The following is a 25,037-nucleotide window of genomic DNA, read 5'->3' on the forward strand; positions in this document are numbered from 1 at the left end:
TTCTCATTACTCTGTGGTGGTTTCCACATTTGTCCACACTGAAAAATACCAGGTTACTAAACATTCTTTAGTGGAAGATGATGTTTGCCATAGGTGATTTAGCTGGCAATACAACAGAGACTGAGATTAGGTTAATCTGCATTTGCTATACAAGTACAGGGTTATTACAAATGATTGAAGCAATTTCACAGCTCTACAATAACTTTATTATTTGAGATATTTTCACAATGCTTTGCACACACATACAAAAACTCAAAAAGTTTTTTTAGGCATCCACAAATGTTCGATATGTGCCCCTTTAGTAATTCGGCAGACATCAAGCCGATAATCAAGTTCCTCCCACACTCGGCGCAGCATATCCCCATCAATGAGTTCGAAAGCATCGTTGATGCGAGCTCGCAGTTGTGGCACGTTTCTTGGTAGAGGAGGTTTAAACACTGAATCTTTCACATAACACCACCGAAAGAAATCGTGTGGGGTTAAGTCGGGAGAGCGTGGAGGCCATGACATGAATTGCTGATCGTGATCTCCACCACGACCGATCCATCGGTTTTCCAATTTCCTGTTTAAGAAATGCCGAACATCATGATGGAAGTGCAGTGGAGCACCATCCTGTTGAAAGATGAAGTCGGCGCTGTCGATCTCCAGTTGTGGCATGAGCCAATTTTCCAGCATGTCCAGATACACGTGTCCTGTAACGTTTTTTTCGCAGAAGAAAAAGGGCCATAAACTTTAAACCGTGAGATAGAACAAAACACGTTAACTTTTGGTGAATTGCGAATTTGCTGCACGAATGCGTGAGGAGTCTCTACCGCCCATATTCGCACATTGTCTGTTCACTTCACCGTTAAGAAAAAATGTGGCTTCATCACTGAAAACAAGTTTCGCACTGAACGCATCCTCTTCCATGAGCTGTTGCAACCACGCCGAAAATTCAAAGCGTTTGACTTTGTCATCGGGTGTCAGGGCTTGTAGCAATTGTAAATGGTAAGGCTTCTGCTTTAGCCTTTTCCGTAAGATTTTCCAAACCGTCGGCTGTGGTACGTTTAGCTCCCTGCTTGCTTTATTCGTCGACTTCTGCGGGCTATGCGTGAAACTTACCCGCACGCGTTCAAACATTTCTTCGCTCACTGCAGGCCAACCCGTTGATTTCCCCTTACAGAGGCATCCAGAAGCTTTAAACTGCGCATACCATCACCGAATGGAGTTAGCAGCTGGTGGATCTTTGTTGAACTTCGTCCTGAAGTGTCGTTGCACTGTTATGACTGACTGATGTGAGTGCATTTCAAGCACGACATACGCTTTCTCGGCTCCTGTCACCATTTTGTCTCACTGCCCTCTCGAGCGCTCTGGCGGCAGAAACCTGAAGTGCGGCTTCAGCCGAACAAAACTTTATGAGTTTTTCTACGTATCTGTAGTGTGTCGTGACCATATGTCAATGAATGGAGCTACAGTGAATTTATGAAATCGCTTCAATCATTTGTAATAGCCCTGTATATAGGGCACAAAAACAGTGAATTAAAATAATGTAATGCAATTAATTAGTTTATATTGTAATGTCTCTTTACAAAATACTGACTACTATTATGAAAATGCTTAATTTTGTGTCCTTTGCATTAACAGTATGTGACAATTACTGCAAATACACACATGCTTACACATCTATGGCTGCAAATGTACTAAAATTTCTAAGTATTAATTATTTCTACAGCAGCTTTTTATGACAAAAATAATCAACTTTTGTAGCACTTCAAAAATTTTATGAATGTTACAGCATGAGTGCTGTCATTGTGGCTGAACAACTTGTTAATTTAACAAAACTGTGTCTCTGGAACAGGCCACTAGCTCAAGATTAAGTATGATAAATTGCACAGAAAGTAATGTAGTATGACTATGTGCTATAGTGAGAAACTTGGGTTCCATGATTCTTCACATTCTTCCAGTATGTATGAAATATTTTCCAGCAAATGGCTAGACATCATGATAATATATTCCACAATAATCTCATCATTTGAACAATAATTTTTCATACAACTAGCTTTACAATTATCCTACATTCATTGTCCCATTTACATGTTAGTTGATCAAGATATACTTTGGTACTCACCTGCCTATCACCGCCAGCTTTTACCATAGCCATAATGATGTTTTCTGCACACATGAAAGGGAGTTCTTGCCGAATGTGCCTTTCTATAACTTTTGGATACACTACCAGGCCTTCAAAAACATTTTGCAATGTAACCAGCACACTATCAGCAGACAGGAAAGCCTCAGCCAATGTAATTCTCCTGAAAGACATTTGATTGGCAAATGAGTGCCCACATTGAAATTTTTGAATAGCTTTTCATGGTGAACAAATTTTTATCACCACAAAAAACAAAGCTGCTTTTCAACTCTTACGTGCAACATCAAGAAACAAATAGAGACTTTCATTTCATTTTCTCAACTACAAAAAGTAAGAATGAAAACTGTTTTTATTATTTTATATAGGGACTGCTATCCCAGCCCATTGGCACCTGAAAGGGAAAAAAAAGGAACACCTTCTCCTCTAAATAAGGGTGAGCACACTAAGCTCATTCTAAATCTAAAAGCTGAAGCTACCTGCAAAAATAAAATTATTTCTTCACAATTACACAAAGCTTTAGATGCTTTAACAAGATAACATGCTGTCAGAAGTTGGCAATATGATAAAGATTTCCATTTCTTAAAAGCTACATTTGTTTGACTGGTATTTTCCTTTGCTGTATAAAACAGACAGTGTGCAGAAGATTTCAAATACTTGTGTGACCGACCTAATCAAGAACTAATTAATCAGTGATTCACAATGAACAGTAGAATTTATCTGAAGAGTAGAATATGCCAATGCAGTTTAGTTTTTAGATATTCTTCCTACTTGAGTATTCATACATTTGACTGCCCACACTACGCAATGGGCACAAGGTTAATTGTATGTCCAAATGGTAGTGAAGCAATTTTATAAAATGGAGCATCTCACTGACGACCTCTTTGTGATTTGAATCTATGGGAAGGATATCCTCTGCTCTTTTTGTCAGAACTTCAACACCTGCCCCAAAACCCACTCACCAAGGAGTTTTCCTTCTGGGTGTAGATCTTCACCTTTCTGATGATTCCTTCAAAACAACTGTCTGTATCAGATACAGCAATCACATGCAATGCCCCTCTTATAACATCTGGCACCTTTCCAGTGTTAAAAAGCCACTCTTTTTGCAGCCATAAAATGCCCAAATGATACATCTGACATCGAAAACATGTGCTATCCAAATATATCAATCAAACTGCTGGAATGTTTAAAGCTATCAGCTCAGATAATCCTTAAACCATCTCCTATGTATCATTTAAGGTTATTTTGCCTAATAATCTATCACAATTGCTAAACAATCACCAATGAGTACCTCCTTCTCCCTCAGTAAAATCCATACTCAGTTAAAGTTAACCATCTACTTTGAACACTGGAAGTCAGTCTGGAGGAATGATTGGAAAGCTTTACGATAGGCAAATTCTGTTAGACAGTATGAAACAGTCAGTAAATATAATATCTGAATGGACATTGGCTTAAAAGTGGAAATATCAATATACCCAACAAACTTCCAAATTACACACTGGCCAACAGCTTTTGTAGAACTAAACGGTATGGAGGCTCATGCATATTAGTCCATTCTTCATTATACTATGAAATGAGAGATAATTTTAGCCAAAAATTAAGAAATTACTTTTGAAAGTTGTTGCACAGAACTTGAAGAGTACAAAATGGTATCGTCAGTATGTATTGCAACCCTGAGTACCATGTAAGCTCTGTATTCTTAGAGAAATTTGAAACTCTTTTACATAAATTAAAAACTGAAAAACTGCATAAGAAACTAATTATATGTGATGACTTCAACATAGATGTAAGAACTGATGTAAAATTTGCTTTACATTTAAAGAATCTGATAGCCACAAATGGGCTATATCTAATTTTTGGCCAATGTACAAGAGTTACTGCAACTACTTCAACATTTATTGATAATATTATAAGCAGTTATAATTACAGCATCAAAGAAGATTGTATTTCAAAAATTAAATTCAGGCTGCACAACAAATAGGTTGGTTTAAAGATTAAAGGGACCAAACTGCAAAGGTCATCGGTCCCTTGTTTCATAAAAACACAGATCACAGTGAAACCATCCACCAGTCCGGCGAAGCACTAAAATAAAAATTCCGGGGGAAGTAAAGCCCCACGGAAAACGGAGCACAGCAACAAAAACAACATAGAGAACAAAGGCAGAAGGAATTAAAACTGCACAGCAGAGGACTGTGGCTGGCTGATCACGAAAATAATAGGAGGAGACAGCCACTCTGCAACACGTTAAAACCTCCAGCCTAAAAGATTAGGGTGGAGTCGAATTACAACACAAAACAAAGTAAAAGATACAGCACAAAAGAGGGTGATGCAATAAAATTAGAGGGACCTATAAAAGCCACTTTCTCGAATAAAACATAAAACACAATCTGCCATAGAGACATCGTCACCTAAAAGAGACGATAAATCACCCAGGAGATTAAAAGTTCGCCTGAGGGCGGTTAAAAGAGGACATTCCAACAATATATGGGCCACTGTCATGGTTTCACCACAGCGACAATGAGGGGGGGGTCCTCTTGCCGCAGCAGATGACCATGCGTCAGCCAAGAGTGACCAATGTGGAGCCTACAGAGAATAACAGAATCGCTGCGAGAGGCCCGCATGGAGGAACCCCACACGGTCGTGGTCTCCTTTACACGCCGCAGCTTGTTGGGTATAGACAGAGTGCGCCATTCGTCTGCCCACATCCCAAAGACCCGACGGCGTAACACCGATCGGAGATCAGTTGCCGGGAGGCCTATCTCCAACGGCAGTGTGCGGGTGGCTTCTTTAGCTAACTTGTCAGCGTGTTCGTTTCCCGCTATCCCAACGTGTCCCGAGGTCCATATGAACACCACTGAACGTCCACGCTGTTCAAGAGCATGAACGGACTCCTGGATGGCAACAACAATGGGATGGCGTGGGTAGCACTGGTCAAGAGCCTGTAGACTACTAAGAGAGTCACTGCAAATGACAAAAGACTCGCCAGTGCTGGTACGAATAAAGACTCGCCAGTGCTGGTACGAATACGCTCAAGGGCACGAAAAATGGCTGTTAGCTCTGCGGTGTAAACACTGCAGCCGTCTGGCAAGGAGCGCTGGTCTACATAGTCCGCGTGAGCATGAGCGTACCCCACACGGCCATCAACCATCGAGCCATCTGTATAGATAACCTCCGAGTCGCGGGATGCGTCGAGGAGAGCAAGAAATTGGCGGCGCAAGACTGCAGGAGGAACTGAATCCTTTTGCCATTGTGAGAGGTCCAGCCGAAGCTGCGGCCGACGAATACACCAAGGTGGTGTATGTGGGTGGACCTGAAAAGCAGATGGAAGAGGCAAAGAGTCGAGGTCACTAAGGAGTGACCGAACATGGATCCCAACGGCATGGCCTGACCGAGGCCGCCGGTGTGGGGTATGGACTGCCGCATTAGCGAAAAGGAGACCGTAGTTAGGGTGACGAGGAGAACAACGAACGTGGGCAGCATAGTTGGCTAAGAGTTGTAGACGCCGAATGTGGAGCAGAGGAACCCCAGTCTCAGCAAGTAGGCTATTAACAGGACTGGTGCGGAATGCTCCTGTCACCTGTCACCTGTCTAACTCCACAGTGCTGAATGGGGTCCAGCAGTTGCAACGCAGAGGGCGACGCTGAGCCATACGCCACACTCCCATAATCCAGTTGGGACAGCACAAGGGCTTTGTAGAGCTGCAGCAGCGTGTTACGATCTGCACCCCAAGTTGTGTTGCTGAGGCAGCAGAGGGCATTCAGATGTTGCCAGCACTGACGCTTGAGCTGACGAATATGTGGAAGCCAAGTAAGCCAGCCATCGAACAGCAATCCCAGAAAACGGTAAGTGTCAACAACCCTGAGCATGGCATCCTGAAGATAAAGCTCAGGGTGGGGATGGACAGTTCGACGCCGACAAAAGTGCATAACACAAGTATTCGCAGGAGAAAATTGAAACCCATGGGCTAGGGCCCACGCCTGCGCCTTGCGTATGGCTCCCTGCAACCTACGTTCTGCAACACTAATGGTGGAGGAGCTGAAAAAGATGCAGAAATCGTCAGCATATAACATGGGTGAGACAGACGACCCCACTGCTGCTGCAAGGCCATTAATGGCCACAAGGAAAAGGGGCACGCTCAATACAGAGCCCTGTGGAACGCCGTTCTCCTGGATATGAAGTGAACTATGGGAGGTGCCAATTAAAATGCAGAATGTCCGAACAGATAAAAAAAATTCTGAATAAAAATGGGGAGCGAGCCCCGGAGACCCACCCGTGCAACGTGGCGAGAATATGGTGCCACCATGTCGTGTCATATGCTCTGGAGAAGTCGAAAAAGACGGAGACGAGGTGTTGGCGCCTGGAAAAAGCAGTGCGGATTGCAGACTCAAGGAGGACCAAAGTATCGGCGGTGGAACGGCCCTGACGGAAGCCGCTCTGGCACTGAGCCAGAAGACCCCCAGACTCGAGCAGCCAACACAGCTGTCGACTCACTATACGTTCCAGTAGCTTGCACAGAGTATTTGTCAAGCTGATGGGCCGATAGCTATCCACATTAAGCGGGTCCTTACCAGGCTTCAGCACCGGAATGATGGCACTTTCTCGCCACTGCGACGGAAAGACACCATCGCCCCATATGCGGTTGAAGATGGCAAGAACACATCTCTGACAGTCTGGGGACAGGTGTTTGAGCATCTGATTGTGGACGCCATCTGACCCAGAGGCGGTATCGGGGCACTGTGCCAGGGCACTCTGGAGTTCCCACAAACTAAATGGGGCGTTATATGGCTCAGGGTGGCGAGAAGCAAAAGAAAGCCGTTTGCCTTCCTCCTGGCGTTTGAGCGCGCGAAACGCAGGTGGGTAATTCCCCGACGCAGAGGCCCAAACATAGTGCTGTGCGAAATGCTCGGCGATTGCATCGGCATCGGTGGATACCGCCCCGTTGATGGTAAGCCCTGGGACACCTGTAGAGTACTGCAATCCAAAGATGCGCCGAATCTTCATCCACATCTGGGAGGGTGAAGTACGGGAACCAATGTTGGAAACGTACCTCTCCCAGCACTCCTGTTTCCGCCGTTTGATAAGCCTCCGGACCTGAGCATGGAGACATTTGAAAAAAATAAGGTTCTCCAGAGACGGGTGCCGCTTATGTCGCTGAAGAGCCCGCCGACGTTCTGTAATGGCGTCAGCGGCCTCTGGAGACCACCAAGGCACTGACTTTCACCGGGGGCACCCTAACGAACGAGGAATGGCACGTTCCGCAGCGGAAACAATCGCTGCAGTCAGTGTCTCAACTGCCACATCGATGGTACCATGGGGGAGAGATTCAACAGTGGCAGCAAAGGAGAACGTGTCCCAGTTTGCCTTGCGAAATGCCCATCTAGGCGAGCGTTCAAGGGAGCGATGCTGTGGTAGTGAAAGGAAAATGGGAAAATGGTCACTACCACACAAATCCTCGTGGACTCTCCAGTGGACCGATGGTACAAGCCCTGGGCTGCACAACGACAGATCTATGACCGAGAACGTGCCATGCGCCACACTGAAATGTGTGGCAGTGCCAGTGTTTAAGAGGCAGAGGTCGAGTTGGGAGATGAGATTCTCGACCTCTCTGCCTCGGCCAGTAACCTTCATTCCACCCCACAGGGGATTGTGGGCGATAAAATCCCCCAGGAGAAGAAAAGGCGTGGGGAGTTGGCGACACGTGCAGCCAATTCAGTCAGGGAGACTGTACCACCTGGAGGGAGATAGACACTGCAGACGGTTATGTCCTGGGTAGTCCTTACGCGTACAGCCACAGCTTCCAATGATGTTTGAAGGGGCACAGGAGCACTATATACAGAGGTAAGGACATACACGCTGGCTCCACCTGACACACAATTGTAAGTGCTATGGTTGCAGTAATAACCCCTGTATCCACGAAGGACAGGGGTCCGCATTGCCGGGAACCAGGTTTCCTGGAGGGCAATGCAGAAAGCAGGTGTCAGGCTTAGAAGCTGTCATAGCTCAGGGAGATGGCTAAAATAACTGCCACAATTCCACTGGAGGATTGTACAAAGCGTGTCCTGTAAGGGCATGAAGGTACTGAAAAAGCAAATTACTTCACAGAGTCACATGCTGCCACCGACTGAGTGACTGACGTCGCAACTGCCATCGTTTCTGAGACGGCGAGATCGAGGTCATCAGGAGACGCAAAGAGCTCGACCTCATCCTCAGAGGCTAAGCTGACAGGAAGCGTTGGCGCGGGAACCACTGGGTCCTTAGGCTTCTTAGAGAGCTTCCTCTTCTCTCTCATGTCTTTGGGAGGAGGGTTCGCATGCTGGGAGGGCTTTCCTGATGCATTGTCAGGAACAGAGGAAGAGCGTGAAGCCCTTCGACCAGCAGCTGGTGGCTTCCTCAGCCACTGGCTAGCGTCTTGCGAGACACTGGTAAAATCCTTGGAAGGGACTCCCCCAAGGGACCCCTTCCGAACGAAAGAGGCCTGAGGAGGCTGGTGCCTCTCCGGCTGAGAGGTTGGGATGGATGTCCCCAGTTGTTCGGGGTCCACTGCTCCCAAACCGGGTGTTTTGGGAGCAGTGGAAGAGAGTGTGGCCCCTACCAGCGGTGGGGCAGGCGTAACTTTACTGTTCTGTGGGCCAACTGAGAAGGGAGTCTTTGCAGGGACTGGTGGCGGCAGAGTTGCAGCAGCATAACTCTTCAACATAGATGTGGGGTTGAGCCGTTCTAGCTTCTTCCTTGCCTCTTGGTAAGTTAAACGGTCCATGGTCTTAATTTCTTGTATATTCCGCTCTCTTTGGTAGACTGCACAGTCTGGCGAGCAGGGAGAATGATGCTCCCCACAGTTAACACAGGTGGGAGGCGGAGCACATGGAGCATTAGGATGTGAAGGTCGTCCACAATCACGACACGTGGGGCTGGCAGTGCATCTGGAGGACATATGTCCGAACTTCCAGCACTGGAAGCATCGCATAGGGGGCAGGACATAGGGCTTGACATCACGCCGGTAGATCATGACCTTGACCTTCTCAGGCAAGCAGTCACCCTCAAAGGCCAGGGTGAAGGCACCGGTAGTGACCCTATTATCCTTGGGCCCCCTAAAGACATGACGGACAAAGTGCACACCTTGTCGTGCCAGGTTCTCCCGTAGCTCGTCATCAGACTGTAGCAGAAGATCTTTATGAAAGATAATCCCCTGGACCAAATTTAAGGACTTATGAGGAGTGACATGAACGGGGATGTCACCGAGCTTCTCACAGGCGAGTAACGCCCGTGACTGTGCAGATGCCCCAAACTTATCTTCAAGATGGTGAACAAAGAAGAGAGGCTTAGTCCCCAAAAACGAATCCCCATCGGTTCTGCTGCACACAAGGTATCGCGGTGAATATGGCTCCTGTCTGTCCGCAGTCCTACGTTCCTCCCATGGCGTGGCTAGGGAAGGGAACGATTTGGGGTTGTATGTCACAGCATTAAATTCTGTCTTACTGTGCTTAGAGACGTTGGCAGTCGTGCGACCACCGGATTGAGACTTCACCCGCTTCATTGCGGGGCATCCGCCCCGATGCCACCCACTCCGACCAGGGGCTCTCCCCACGGGCGCCACCCAGCCACAGCAAAGGCCACCTGGCAGGATGGCCGTTGCCGGGAGTTCTGATGCCCCAGAGAGACGAGCATCAACTTCTTGGCTTACGTGGGGAGGTGTCAGCTGAGGCATCGGCAGTACGATCCCTGTGTTGTCAGGGGGCTACAACCTAGAGGGTACATGATGACCCCACCACAATGGGCTGGCTACCGTGCTGGATTTTGGGTGCCATGGGTAGTCCATAGTGATCGTGGCTGCAGATGGTGACGCACTAAGGGCATAACTTACACAATGCATCAGCTGTGTAAGCCCAAAATGAGGGATGGAGGGTGCAGTGATGACGCCAAGGCGATCAGGAGTGCCAAGGTCTTAGGGCACAGAGGACTCATGGTGCACCACGTAAGATGTCCTTGCCCAAAAGGCTCGTACTTCTGTTGAATTTGGAAAAATGGAGGTCAAACCCCAATGGGGACCATCACATTAAAGGCCGAAACAGTTGAGACTCCTTTTAGTCACCTCTTACGACAGGCAGGAATACCGCGGGCCTATTCTAACCCCAGAACCCGCAGGGGTGCACAACAAATAGATGTAGGGACTCCAGCCAAGAAAATGTGGAGGTATTTACTAAAAACCAAGCCTCACTGTATGGTCAGTCAGCAAACACACTTCAACAAATGAAAACTACAAGAAGGTTTCAACCAAATTCACAAGCATATTCAATGAATGCTTCCCTTTTGTAACAGTATGGACTGAGTCTCATGAAAGTAGACCATGGGTAACTAAAGAAATTAGTGTGTCTAGCATCAAGAAGAGGAAACTGGATATGGAGGCAAAAGTCAATCAAAATACTGAATTTCTTAAATAAATTAGCACATTCAGAAAACATTTGACAAATTAGTTAAACTAGCAAATCGTACTGAAAACAATACATTCATTTTAAATGGAAAAAAAAATCCAAAGCTGTTTGGTCTGTTACAAGAAGTGAGGCTGGCAATGAAATGAGAAAAAATGTCCCTCTAAACTAATGATAAATGGTAGGACAGAAACAGATTCCAGCGGCATATGTGAATCCTTCAATAATTTCTTCATTAGTCGTAACAAAATTGGTTACTCCTCACCACCAAGTACAGTTCCCAGTATGGCAGAGAGAAATTGCTCGGATTTTAAGTTCTCACATGTTTCAAGATCTGATGTCTAAAATCATAATATCTCTAAAATATCTAAACTCAGTAGGTTGTGGTGATCTTCCCATTAAAATAATATAAGGGATGTTAAAAAGAAACAAGATGGAGGCATAATTACAGAAACCAGTACCTGTATGTTAGAAATACTGACCCTGGCTGTTGAGACAGTTGTCCCACAGTGACACAAGGCAGTGAATGGCTGTCTCTTAAAATTCCCAGGGCTGCGATATTTACAAGTTCCGCACGTACAGCTGGAAGTTGTCGTCCGAGGTGAATTGTTTACCCATCAGAGCCTTTTAAAGGCGACCAAAAATAGCGTAATCACAGGAAGAGAGATCCAGACTGTATGGAGGGTGGGTGGCCCAGAACCTCCCATTTGAATTTCTTCAAGAGTGTCGCAACTATGTTGGCCATATTATGCTTTGCATTGTCGTGGAGCAGAATGACCCCATGGGTGAGATTGCATGGTCGTTTTGATTTGATCGCTTGGCAAAGGGTGGTCAAGGTTTGCGAGTAATGCTGGGCATACACTGTTGCCCCATGCTGCAGGAACTGAATCAGAAGGGGGGCATTTTTTGTCCCCTCCAAAAGGCTCTGAGGAACAAACGATTCACCTCAGACAACGACGTCCAGCTGTATGCGCAGAACTGGTTAACATCGCAGCCCCTGGAATTTTATGAGACAGCCATTCACCACCTTGTGTCACAGTGTGACAAGTGTAACATACAGGTATTTATGCCTCCAGCTCATTTCTTTTTGAATGCCCCTTGTACAATCAGTATTGGTTAAAATATGCTCAAGTTCTGCCAATTCATAAAAGGGACAAACAAGATGAAAATGGAAACTATAGCCCTATCTCAGTGTTACCAATTTTTTTTTCAAAACATATTTGAAAGAGCTGCATGTAACCAGATAGAAAATTATAATTCATTCCACAATATTATTTTATACAATCAGTATGGTTTCAGGAAAGGCTCCAGCACACCCCATGCAATAACTGAATTGGTCACAAAAGTTAGCACTTGTCTCAATAATAAAATGTATGCATCAGGCATCTTTTGCGATCCTACCAAACCCTTCAACACTGTAAATCATGACTGGCTTCTTCAAAAACTGACTATCTATGGTTTTCACGGAAAATCTTGACAAACAGAAAACAAAGAGTACTTGTTAATAACAGTAGCAATAAATTCCATTCTGACTGGAAACACATACAATTAGGTGTCCCACAAAGCTCAACATTAGGGCCACTGCTATTTCTGTATTACATCAATGATATACCATGTCAGGTTGAGTCAGGTATCATCATCTATGCAGATGATTCAACAGCAATAGTCTTCTGTAAAACCAATGAAGACTTAATCTGCAATCCACTGTATTGTGCAGACACTTGGGTATGTGGAGGCATGGGTAAAAAACAATAATTTGAAATTAAACTTTGCAAAAACAGAAATTGTTCATTTCACCATGAAACAATCAGTATGATGTGTAAGTGAAATACGCTACGCAGACAAAAAAAGTTTCCAATCATTTAACTAATCATTTGAATACCACAACAAAAAGTAGAATTTCATCCTACTATTCAATACCGTAGGTTTCTTAGAGGATTACTGCATATAGGTGAATGTTTCACATTCTGCGAACTCTTGTTATTTCCATAACAAATGCAATCCTGGAACTGGAAAAGTTTTAATTAATGCTACAACTTCCACTCAATAGCTGATTTCATAACTTAGCTGAAAACAGCAAAAGTCTTGATTCAGTTTCTTTGTTTGTACATATCTCTCTCTCTCTCTCTCTCTCTCTCTCTCTCTCAAACACACACACACACACACACATATTACAGAATTATGCATATTCCTGATAGTTAAAAATCTTTCACTTGCTAAGATGCCCTCAAGGTAATGAATGTATTGAAAAAAATTCACAACGATATCACTGAAAAAGTATTTTTTTGTTAGATACGCCAAGGCAAAACCCAGCTGAAAAATGTAGAGATAAAACTAAGAAAGTGGTTGACTAGTAGATTGCATAAGAATTCTTTTCAGTTTACTTTACCTGTTAGCTGAGTCATCAAGTGTCCTCTCCATCCACTGGGTGGCAGCAGTTTGGAGAGTGTTATTGCACAGTGACATAAGGTGGCGAGCTATGGAGCAACTACGTTCACTACGCATCGGATTGCGTTTGTATGGCATAGCACTTGAACCAATTTGTGTCTGCTCAAAAGGCTCTTCCAGTTCTTTCATATTTGCTAACAAGCGTATGTCAGTGCAAATCTAAAAAACAAAATTATGTAAGTATCAATTAAATGTAAGTACACGTTTCTTCTTGTGGAGCTCTATCAAAAAGTCCATGACAACCATATAATGGATAATTTTATTTAAAAAAACTGTTTTTCTGCCAAGTACTTACAATGGGTTTTTGGGTACGGTATATCATGTAGGCAAGGAGATATTTTAAAAAGTGATATTATTCAAAAAATAATCAAAATACATCTCTTATCATCTTCAAGAAAGATCATTACTTAATAATAATACTACAGGTATTTATATGAGTACATTCCAGAATCCTACAGTCAACTAAATGTATAATTATTCCACACTTTTTGTGGAAGTTAAGTATTTCACAGTGCCAACTAACTGCTTCACAATTACAAAACTAAACTGTTTGAATTCACAGCACTGACGAATATTCTTAGAGAGTGGTTTATTGGAACATCCTACAAACTGAATAAGAACAAGCAAGCAAACAAACAAACAAGAAACTTAAAGCACATAGAAGAACAGATATTATTACAATGAGTCACCTTATGTACAGAGGCACCAAGGCTGCTCAGCGTTGCTACACACTCAGTGTCCACCTTCCTTGTGTATGTCTGACCACAAATTATGAATGATCTGGAGAATCCTGCCATCTCAGTTACTAGTTTGTCAAGTTCTTTGACCTTTCTGCTGTCACCTGAAATTTTGGGTAAGATTGTTTAGTAGTCATGCAAAATTACCAGCTATGAATAAAGTTCATTTATTAATTCAGTCATTCAATTGCCATGTTTTTTACACTCTACACGAAAAGAAAACCTATGGGAATGTGGACCAAGTCAAAGTATACATTAGTAAGGATAAGCACAGGTTTGTTTCTTTTTATTTATTTATTAATAAAAATTAACTATTCATATGCAACTATAAACTATGAGGGTGATTCAAATGAAAGTTCCAAAAAATTTTGAAAAGTGGCGTGTTGGAGTTGGCAGGTGGCAGTAGTGTTTTTATTCGGACATGCTGAAAAATCAATTCTGCTCTGCAATCAGGAGTAAACAATGAGGACTTCTAACTTCAGGAGTATTGCTATAGTGCAACAACACCCGACCTCATACAGCCCGTGAGACAGTTGAGGCCGTTCGGGAACATAAATTTGAATGCCTGGTACATACTCCTTATTCACTAGACCTCAATCCTAGTGGCTTTCATCTGTCTGGTGCACTGAAAAAAGCAATGGAAGGCAGGCATTTCAGAAATGACAACAACAGTGCATGACTGGCTACACAAATGACCAAAATAATTATTTCATCATGGTATCTATGCACTCCTAAAACAATGGAATAATGCACTCAACATTAGGGAGACTATATTACAAAATGACATGTAAGTTTGTTGTTCATTGTTACACTTAGAAATATTATAGCAGTTTTTAGGTTTTCGTTTGAATCACCTTTGTATTTATGCTCACTCGGCTTAGCTTTTCCATAATTAGATTCCTAACGAAGCTGCCACTTTGGAAAAATAGCTGCTAGTCTGCCTCTGTTGCTGAGTGGTCAGTGTGACTATCTTGTTGTGGACCCGTATATGATTCCTGGTACTACCAGGGATTTTTCCTTGGTGGTAGAACTAGTATGGGGTGTACTCAGCCTCATGAGATCAACTAAGGACCTACTTGACCAATTAGTAGCAGTTCCAAGGTCAAGAAACCCGACAACAACTGGGAGGGTAGTGTTCTGACCACAAGCACCCCATACCACATCCCATGATGCCAATGGCAGAGAATGAAATGTTGATCAGCCAGGTCTGTTTGGCTCCTTAGGTCCAGGATTCAGGTCTTTACCTTTACCTTACCTTTCTTGTGTACTTATTACTAGTTGTTGTTATTTGTATGAGTAAACCACTACTTATCAACAACTAAAGATATCCAAACTACTAAAAAAATGTTTTGCAGCATCTGCATATCAGTGGACATGTGGAGTAGCACAGACTAAATGAATAAGTATTATGGAATGACATTACAACAATAAGCTACTGCAAAATAAAAACAAAACATAACCAAAATAAAGTCAGCCAAATCAAAATCTGCTGTTAATGATGATGATGATGATGATGATGATGATGATGATGATGACTGGTTGGCGGGGTGCTCAACTGCGCGATCATCAGCACCCGTACAAAGTCCCAATTTTTTCACAGTCCAATTTTTTTACACAGGCCAAGCAAGCCACTGTCATGAATGATGATGATGATGATGATGATGAAAATCTGCTGTTGTGCACTATTCCTCCAACCTGTGCACTGCACTTAACATGTTGTTTTCTCAGGGTAAATTTAACACATTTGTATTTGTTTATTAGCAGCTGCACTATTTGTTACCACTGGGAGGGAGTAATCATTCAATATATAACAAATTATTTCAGTATCCAGCCCATACTACCACAGACATTTGTAAATCCCTCCCACAGTTTCCCTTATATTCTTACTAAACGTTATGATTACAGCATTGGTTATCATTCAACTGTGCATTATTTTTATTTTTTATATTACTCAAAAATGGTCATCATCTTTTACTCTTAATATTTGACAATAATGGCCACTGCCTGGTGACATGTGGGTCACCAGTCCGGTTCTTGCCTCCTGCAGTTATTTATCATTTAACATTTGCAATCTCCAGAATGCTCTTGGACTTCCTTATTTCTGTACTACTGTAATCTGTTAGAAAATTCTATGTGTGTATAAACAGGAGCACACACTGCTGAGACAGGTAGTTCAGATCTATCTGTACTTTTTTATGAGCTCAATAAATGGAATTTCAGTTAGTTCTTACTGATGATCCTGCTCTCAAAACTAGTACTCATTTCTGGATTCTATAGGATAGATATTGAGAGACAGAGACAAAGATGGGGGGGGGGGGGGGGGGGGGGAGGAATTCAAACCAACCCAAGAAGGTCATCTCTCACTCACTGCCACTGGTGGAGAATCATGCTACACTATCACTACCAACTACCCACCAGAAGAATGTATTATCCAGCTGCCAGTAGGCCCCAGGTTGACAGAGAAACAACACAGACAAGTGAGAATGTATTATCCAGCTGCCAATTGGACCCAGATTGACAGAGAAACATCATAGACAAGTGTGAGCCATTCCATGTCAGTTCTTCGGACTGTTCTTCAGTGGTCATATTTACAATGACTTTGTGACATTGAACTTTGCTATTCCCAGTCAGTTAGGAATGTTTGCTTGTTCATGAATGTGTCTTATTTTCCTAATGTGGTGCAGTCTGCATAGAGGTGGCTACTGTGTGTGTACAACAGTGAGTGCATGCTCTGAGAGCGCAGTCTGTATCAGTGTACTTCTCAACTGGACAAAGTTACTGTGTTCTCAAACACTAAGTAAATTAGTAATAATATCCCTGAACAGATCACATAAGGGTATCATCAACATATTTTTAGAAACATTGTATATGCTGTTAGATGTATTTAGAGAGACTAGAACTTTAGAACATATTAATAGGTTGAGATATGAATGCTGGTTTTGGGACAACAGTGTATAAACTTAGTGTCACAGACTGAAAAATGTACTAATACAGTTCAATTTTCACTCTATCAATAATGCGCCCACAAGGGATCAGCATGCCTTGACAATATTTTTGGCAATTTTAAAAGTACTGAGGTATCATGTGATGTGGCAGTGTTTCTGTTTTCTGAACATAATTTTGTATCTTTAAATTTTATAAAATGGTTCCCTCTTGAAAAAATTAATATAATTTGGCCTGTCCCAAAAGTTGTCATTGTCAGACTTGTCACTGATGAAAAAATTATCAGACTTTGTAGAACTCTTCTTGAGAAAGACTGTTTTGACCAATGTTATGGTGACACACAATACCTTTTACATACTGATCTGTCAGGAAAAACAACATCTGATCAGTTTTTAAAGCATTTTTGGCTTCAACATCAAAATCCATGGTATGACGGACAGCTGACAAATATGAATATTTAAGTTATGTTCTTGCACAAAATATTTAATAGTCTGAAGACTGACTATGCCAGAATAGCCTATGTTGCATGTAGGAAAGAGTATAAAAAAGCCATTGTGGAAGCCAAAAAAGCACACAATTGCAGCAGTATTGAGAATTCCACCAGTAAGTGTATAGCTGCATGGAAACTAATAAATAGTGTTGCCAAATATGCAAGAAACAAAAAAATTAATATCAGTTCCCAACAATACAATGATTTTTTATTAAATCAGTTGAAGAAGTAGGAAATACTATTACAGGGTGTCTACGTGGACAAGAAAAAAAAATTCCCGGATTTTTCCCGGATTTCCCGGTTAAAAACACAATTTCTCCCGGATGAAATTGCGTATAAAGCGGGTGAAAATACATCCGGGTTAAGTAACAGTATACTTTCCCTCGGAGCTATAAAATGTATCAGTCCTTTGAATCGTAAAGGTCTTATACCGGCGGAGGACGTCCCACCACTTTAGGAAACGAAATCCTGGAAAAACAATGCGTTTGGAAAGTTGTTTGATGCGAGACAATTATTTTCGTATTGCGAAAGTATTTACACAAATTCCACAAATTACAGCACGGCAGCTTCTGAAACTCTAAAATAGAGATTGCGTTGAGCGATGCACTTTCGTCAGCCAGTCATAGCTCATGTCACGTGACATCGCTAGCGAATGACGGCAGTTATTCGGAACACGAGGCCTACGAGAAAGACAGGCCGCGGTGCCTACGAGAAAGACAGGCCGCGGCGCGTACGTTACGAAGTTACGCCGAGCTCGCTCAACTCAGCTAAGTGCGTTTCTACACCGGTTAACTCGTAAGCAGATGTGTATGTACGAACGACAATTGCATCGTCTATTGGCATCCACTGTTATTAGTCCTACAAAGATAGGAAGTCCGTAGGCCTACCAACAGGCTCTAATTTGGCAATTCAAATCGTGCCAAAATGATTATCAGTTGCGTAGAAAAGTCGAAGTGCTCTGGCATGAAGAGACTTGTGACATTGCTCAGTAACACATTATGCACATTTTTTTGAAGGTCAATACACTTTTTCGCATCGATTGCATAATTTTTTATCTATGAAAGAACAACATTAAATATGAAAATTAACCTGAAGCTCAGTCTTTTTTAGCGTGTGTTACATGTTAAGTCATATCAAATACTAATGTGCCGGTAAAATTTTAAATAGTGGCATAAATGACATCTTCTGGGCCTGACATTTTTCAAATAGCTGATCCTCAAAGTGTTATGTTTTGAATGAGAGTTATAAAGCCATGTGATTTAAGAAATTCACTGCACATTCTCACACGTAACATAAATCATCTTGCATGGAAATTTAATTCGAAAGTAACGCATCTCCAGCCACTATTCGTAATATTTTCTGGTGATCTGTTAGAAATTTAAACAATTGTGACGTCACGCACATCGAATGCACGTTAGTTGTTACGGACGTACTGCATAATCTTCGACCTAAAGCCTTTGTCACTTTTCGGTCTCGGCAAACTGGTCTGTGCATTGTGTAAATTACCCATTTTCTATCCAACTAAACTTTTATTTTGGTGTTATTCTCTGATTTATGTTCCATTGCTGCAGTATTATTCAGCAGTAGTGGACTAAAGTTCTTTGTCAGCGTATCTGATCTTACACGTCAAACCTACAAAACTAACTGAAATCTAAAACAATGAAAAATCGCGGAATTCTAAAAAATTCCCGGGTTTTTCCCGGATTTGTCCCGGATGAAAAAATTCACGGGTTTTCCCCGGATGTCCCGGGCCGTATACACCCTGTATTATCAAACTTGATATCAGCTCATCAGAATTATTTTTAAAAATGTTTTGTAAATCTTCTACAAATACAAGTATATTTAACTTCTCCAAGGTCTCGTCTCATTTCATTCTAAGAATAGTGAAACAGTTGAAATCAGCAGGCAACGCAGATGTATACAACATATCTTGTCACATGTTAAAGAAAGTATTGTGTATCACTTAACATATTGTACAAACAAGTGTATATCTGAGGGATATTTTTCTGATGAACTTAAACAGTCTAGGGTAATTCCAGTATACAAAAAGGGAGATACACACTCACCCACAAGTTACAGGCCAAGTTCCATCTTTCTCTAAAGTATTTGAATATACTGTTTACCAACAGTTATATGATTACTTTGAAACTCTAGTAATAATTAGTGGATCTCAATATGGCTCTAGGAAAAATCTGTCAGCAATTACTGCTATAGAACCTAAAGTCAAATATGTTCTTGGAGTGTTTAAGGACAAAGGCTTTGCTTAAATCAATTTAAGCAATTTGTCTGTGTTGCGAAAAAAAAATGTCCAGTACAGAATAAATTAAGGCAGGTGTTCCACAGGGATCTTTACTCGGCCCTTTCTTGTTCCTCATAGTGATTAACAACCAGCCATCATTTGTCAAATCCAGTACAGTTCTATATGCTGATGATATCACTTTTCTACACACTAGTAATGATTTTAGTAGGCTTAAGACTTGTGTTGCAAAGACAGTTGATCAAAGCATCCTATTGGTTTAAAGCAAATGGATTCTTGCAGAATGAAAACAAAACACAACAGTTGGCTTTTAGTCTGAAAGACAAGATTCCAGATGAGCCAACTTATATCAAATTTTTGGTGGTATATTTAGATGATAGATTATCTTGGAGTCAATATGTACAGTATATTAGTTGTAAGCTGTTGAGAGTAATTTCCTTGTTAAGGCAACTTAGTGATTGTGTACCTGAAATATATGTCACATCATCATATTTTTCATTTTTGCAAAGCGTAGTACCATTTGGTATTATCTTATGGGGGCACTCTAGTGGTGTGCATGACATCTTATTATTGCAGAAGAAAGATGTTAGGTTCTTCACATAAGGTACACTGTAAACCTTTGTTTAATGAATAAAAGAAATCTTGACAGTAATAACCTTCACAACACACACACACACACACACACACACACACACACACACACACACACACACACACACACACAGCGGAAGCACAATACAGAGAAAATATATATTGCTACAACACAAGAAGCAATACATGTTTTTATACTCCATACAACATTCAGTCAAAATCACTTAACAGCTATGAACTCATGGGGCACAAATTATTTAATAAGCTTCCACAAACTGTAAGTGATTTACCAGATCAAGCATTCAAACAAACATGTATGATTGGTTAGTAGGCAACCCATTCTATGATATAAAAGAATTTACCAACTGCAACATAACACTTAAATGTTAAAAACCAGCCTGTCGTTTCTTTTAAATTTTCAATTGCATTGTATTATGCGTGTGGCATTGTGTAGAGTACTTAAATTGTCAGGAGCCTTTGTTTTATGTTTGGTTCAAGAAGAGTTAGGCTCTGTTATTTTCTGTCATTTATTTGTACTTAATTGGTGTCCAACAAAACCTGTGTTGTTGAAGAAGCAAACATGCAATTACCAAAGTCAAAATGCACTGACAAAGCCCTTATAAACAGCAAACCTAGGAGAAATGAAGGAACAGAAAAGAACACTTGAGAGAAGAGGAGAGGATAGGACAGATGGGTGGGAGAGGAGCATTCTATCAATGAAGAAAGAGATCAGAAAAAAAATCATTTTCTATGGAATAACGTACCATTGAACAGCTGCAAGAAGGAAGCCTGTGTACCAGTTGTGCCTTTGACTCCTCGAAAGCGAAGGTCATCTCTGGCTCGGCAAAGAGCTCGTTCATCCATTAGCAGGTCCTGCAGCCAGAGGCATGCTCGCTTCCCCACAGTTGTTAACTGTGCAGGTCTACCAAAATTATTATTATTAAAGAAAATAATTTAACAGCAGCCCTCTGCTATTTATGTGCATGCAATAAACAAGATGGTTGGTTGGTTGGTTGGTTGGTTGGGGGAAGAGACCAAACAGCGAGGTTATCGGTTAATAAACAAGAACAGAATACAACAAAATCTGGGTCTGAAACTGACATTCTTCATTTGGCAAAAGAAATGAAGGGGTGAAGGAAACAGTGTTATTAACCATCTAAGTAATAAATTTATCCAGGAGGTCAAGCAGACTTAGCAAGACAGTACAAATTTACAAAAAAAATTAATATAAAACATTTGTCATAAGTACTCTAATGACTCCTCTCCCTCCCCCAAATGATGTTCAATTTTTGTAATATGTTACATCTTTTAAATTAGTTTATATCTCCAGTACTAAATGCAAGCACAAGTTAAAACTAATGATGCTCAGTTTTTGCACAGTGATAAAAACAAAAATTTTCTATGCAGTTAAGATTTGTTTCTCATGTTCTGTATAAAATTTCAAGACATCAGCACAGAGTGTCACACACTATGAACTAGAAGTTCAAAAAAAAATAGGCTACGAAAAATCTTTATTCACAAAAATAACAAGTACTCTGCTATACTCAAAATATTTGTATGTTTTGTACTCAAAGGTGTGTATGCATATGAAACAAAATTGTTCCTGGACTCAGGATATGTAGATTTCAAGAATTTACGAGTTTTTCAATAACTTGCTAACTAGTGGCCATTCAATGAACACATGTGAAAACTGACACTCACTACAGTATCTCATAACGACAATATTCAGCAATAAACATTCTGTTGTAATTACTGAAGCCACCCAATTACAAATAATAAAAGAAAACATCATTGGAACATTGCATATGTCAGAGAATGAAAAGCAAAAAAAAGGGTCTATTAAGAAATAGTTATGTAATCACACCAAAAGTATAGAAGATGCAGGCAAATGCTTTTCTTGACACATTATCATTGAAAATGAAGGGAAATGAGAGTAAACTTAGCCAATTTACTAGCATATTCATTCATACGGTCATTCATCCATTCATAGCCAAAGAGCTCCACAGGTTTAAAAAAAATTATCTGTAGGAAAATAGGAAAATACATCTTTATCCAGAGGATCAAGTAGGTAAAAAGACGAGGGCTAGTAGAAATCCTTGGGTAACAGAAGAGACACTGAATTTAATTGATGAAAGGAGAAAATACAAAAATGCAGCAAGTGAAGCAGGCAAAAAGGAATACAAACGTCTGAAATAAGAGGTCGACAGGAACTGCAAAATGGCTGAGCAGGGATGGCTAGAGGACAAATGTAAGGATGTAGAGGCTTATCTCATGATGGGTAAGATAGATACTGCCTACAGGAAAATTAAAGAGACCTTTGGAGAAAAGGGAACCACTTGTATGAATATCAAGAGCTCAGATGGAAACCCAGTTCTAAGCAAAGAAGGGAAAGCAGAAAGTTGGAAGGAGTATATAGAGGGTCTATACAGGGGCAATGTTCTTGAGGACAATATTATGGAAATGGAAGAGGAGGTAGATGAAGATGAAATGGGAGATACGATACTGCATGAAGGGTTTGACAGAGCACTGAAAGAACTAAGTCGAAACAAGGCCCCGGGAGTAGACAACATTCCATTAGAACTACTGACGGCCTTGGGAGAGCCAGTCCTGACGAAACTCTACCATCTAGCGAGCAAGATGTATGAGGCAGGCGAAATTTCCTCAGACTTCAAGAAGAATATAAGAATTCCAATCCCAAAGAAAGCAGGTGTTGACAGATGTGAAAATTACCGAACTATCAGTTTAATAAGTCACAGCTGCAAAATACTAACGCGAATTCTTTACAGACGAATGGAAAAACTGGTAGAAGCCAACCTCGGGGAAGATCAGTTTGGATTCCATAGAAATGTTGGAACACGTGAGGCAATACTGACCCTACGACTTATCTTAGAAGAAAGATTAAGGAAAGGCAAACCTACGTTTCTAGCATTTGTAGACTTAGAGAAAGCTTTTCACAATGTTGACAGGAATACTCTCTTTCAAATTTTGAAGGTGGCAGGGGTAAAATACAGGGAGCGAAAGGCTATTTACAATTTGAACAGAAAGCAGATGGCAGTTATAAGAGACAAGGGACAAGAAAGGGAAGCAGTGGTTGGGAAGGGAGTGAGACAGGGTTGTAGCCTCTCCCTGATGCTATTCAATCTGTATATTGAGCAAGCAGTAGAGGAAACAAAAGAAAAGTTCGGAGTAGGTATTAAAATCCATGGAGAAGAAATAAAAACTTTGAGGTTTGCCAATGACATTGTAATTCTGTCAGAGACAGCAAAGGACTTGGAAGAGCAGTTCAACAGAATGGACAGTGTCTTGAAAGGAGGGTATAAGATGAACATCAACAAAAGCAAAATGAGGATAATGGAATGTAGTCGAATTAAGTCGGGTGATGCTGAGGGAATTAGATTAGGAAATGAGACACTTAAAGTAGTACAGGAGTTCTGCTATTTGGGGAGCAAAAAAACTGATGATGGTCGAAGTAGAGAGGATATAAAATGTAGACTGGCAATGGCAATGAAAGCGTTCCTGAAGAAAAGGAATTTGTTAACATCGAGTATTGGTTTAAGTGTCAGGAAGTCATTTCTGAAAGTATTTGTATGGAGTCTAGTCATGTATGGAAGTGAAACATGGACGATAAATAGTTTAGACAAGAAGAGAATAGAAGCTTTCAAAATGTGGTGTTACAGAAGAATGCTGAAGATTAGATGGGTAGATCACATAACTAATGAGGAGGTATTGAATAGAACTGGGGAGAAGAGAAGTTTGTGGCACAACTTGACTAGAAGAAGGGATCGTTTGGAAGGACATGTTCTGAGGCATCAAGAGATAACCAATTTAGTACTGGAGGGCAGCGTGGAGGGTAAAAATCGTAGAGGGAGACCAAGAGATGAATACACTAAGTAGATTCAGAAGGATGTAGGCTGCAGTAGGTACTGGGAGATGAAGAGGCTTGCACAGAATAGAGTAGCATGGAGAGCTGCATCAAACCAGTCTCAGGACTGAAGACCACAACAACAACAACAACAACAACAACAACAACACACCTTTATCAACTACACAAAGCAGCAATCACAGAATGTACACTAACTGATATAAAATGTGCATCTTCATTACAAATCAATATTTATTTTCTAGTTTTGTAAAATAAACCCTTAGAACCTACCCCTTGCACAATCTCAAAATGATTTCATCTGGAAAAAGTTATTTATTTTCTTACAAAAATTGAACAAGACATTGTCATGGATGATTTAAATACAAATAATAATGGAGATTACAGTTTAAAAAGCATATTTCTTGATAAACAAGCATTCATTTCAAGGCACCATTGAGCTATGTAACACTACAGAACTGTACAGTGTTATCGTCAATTGATACTCACTGCATGTGTGTAAATCCAAGTGTAGGCATATCCTTGTATGCAGCAGCAAACTTGGAAAGTTTATCAATGCAGTTAGCCAATTTAGGCAGGAGAATGTTGAAACCATCGCGAATTATAATCAGGTCCTGCAGAAGTAAAATCAAGCATATATTATTTTTTTTAAGCATACTACTATAACAATTTTACTGTTGTGATTAATACGTATGCAAAGTTAATGTAAATCATTAGCCCTTAACTTTTTGTGATTTCATGGTAGAGACTATTTTACAATGAGTACAAAATGTTATCAACAGAAACTTCAACATTGCCTGAGCATTGGTGAGTTGGTATACAGTACAGATGGAATGGTCAAGAAGAAACTACTTTCTCCCACAATTAAATATATTTATTCTGTCATAAATTTTATTTTTATAGGTAGATTATCAAAGTATTATGGTCACTTATCCCGAATATTCTGAGTCAATGAGAGGACAGTGCACATCATTGTTTTCCTTCTCGTATTATTTTCATGAATATTGTTACAATTACGAAATTTAAGTCCACTGTGATTGACAGAGTTCAGAAAATGGAGATGGTTATCATCTTATTCTTGTTGTAAGGGAATTTTTTTATACTTGTTTAAAATAGTGTTAATCTGAAATTTGTAAATGATGG

At 41.1% G+C, this 25,037-nt stretch overlaps 1 protein-coding gene across 1 annotated transcript in view; it reads right to left on the bottom strand.

Moving 5' to 3' along the window:
• Positions 1-25,037, bottom strand: part of LOC126156041 (adenylosuccinate lyase) — a 79,202-nt gene that overhangs the window by 29,736 nt on the left and 24,429 nt on the right. Inside the window, exons 3-7 of the mRNA XM_049916274.1 lie at positions 24,384-24,508; positions 20,779-20,936; positions 13,686-13,837; positions 12,938-13,155; positions 2,108-2,288 (exon numbers count right to left, since the gene is read on the bottom strand). Of these exons, the coding sequence (XP_049772231.1) occupies positions 2,108-2,288; positions 12,938-13,155; positions 13,686-13,837; positions 20,779-20,936; positions 24,384-24,508 (834 nt within the window). The remainder of the gene's footprint in view (positions 1-2,107; positions 2,289-12,937; positions 13,156-13,685; positions 13,838-20,778; positions 20,937-24,383; positions 24,509-25,037) is intronic.

Source organism: Schistocerca cancellata, chromosome 2 (assembly GCF_023864275.1).
Source record: "Schistocerca cancellata isolate TAMUIC-IGC-003103 chromosome 2, iqSchCanc2.1, whole genome shotgun sequence".
Taxonomy (NCBI): domain Eukaryota; kingdom Metazoa; phylum Arthropoda; class Insecta; order Orthoptera; family Acrididae; genus Schistocerca; species Schistocerca cancellata.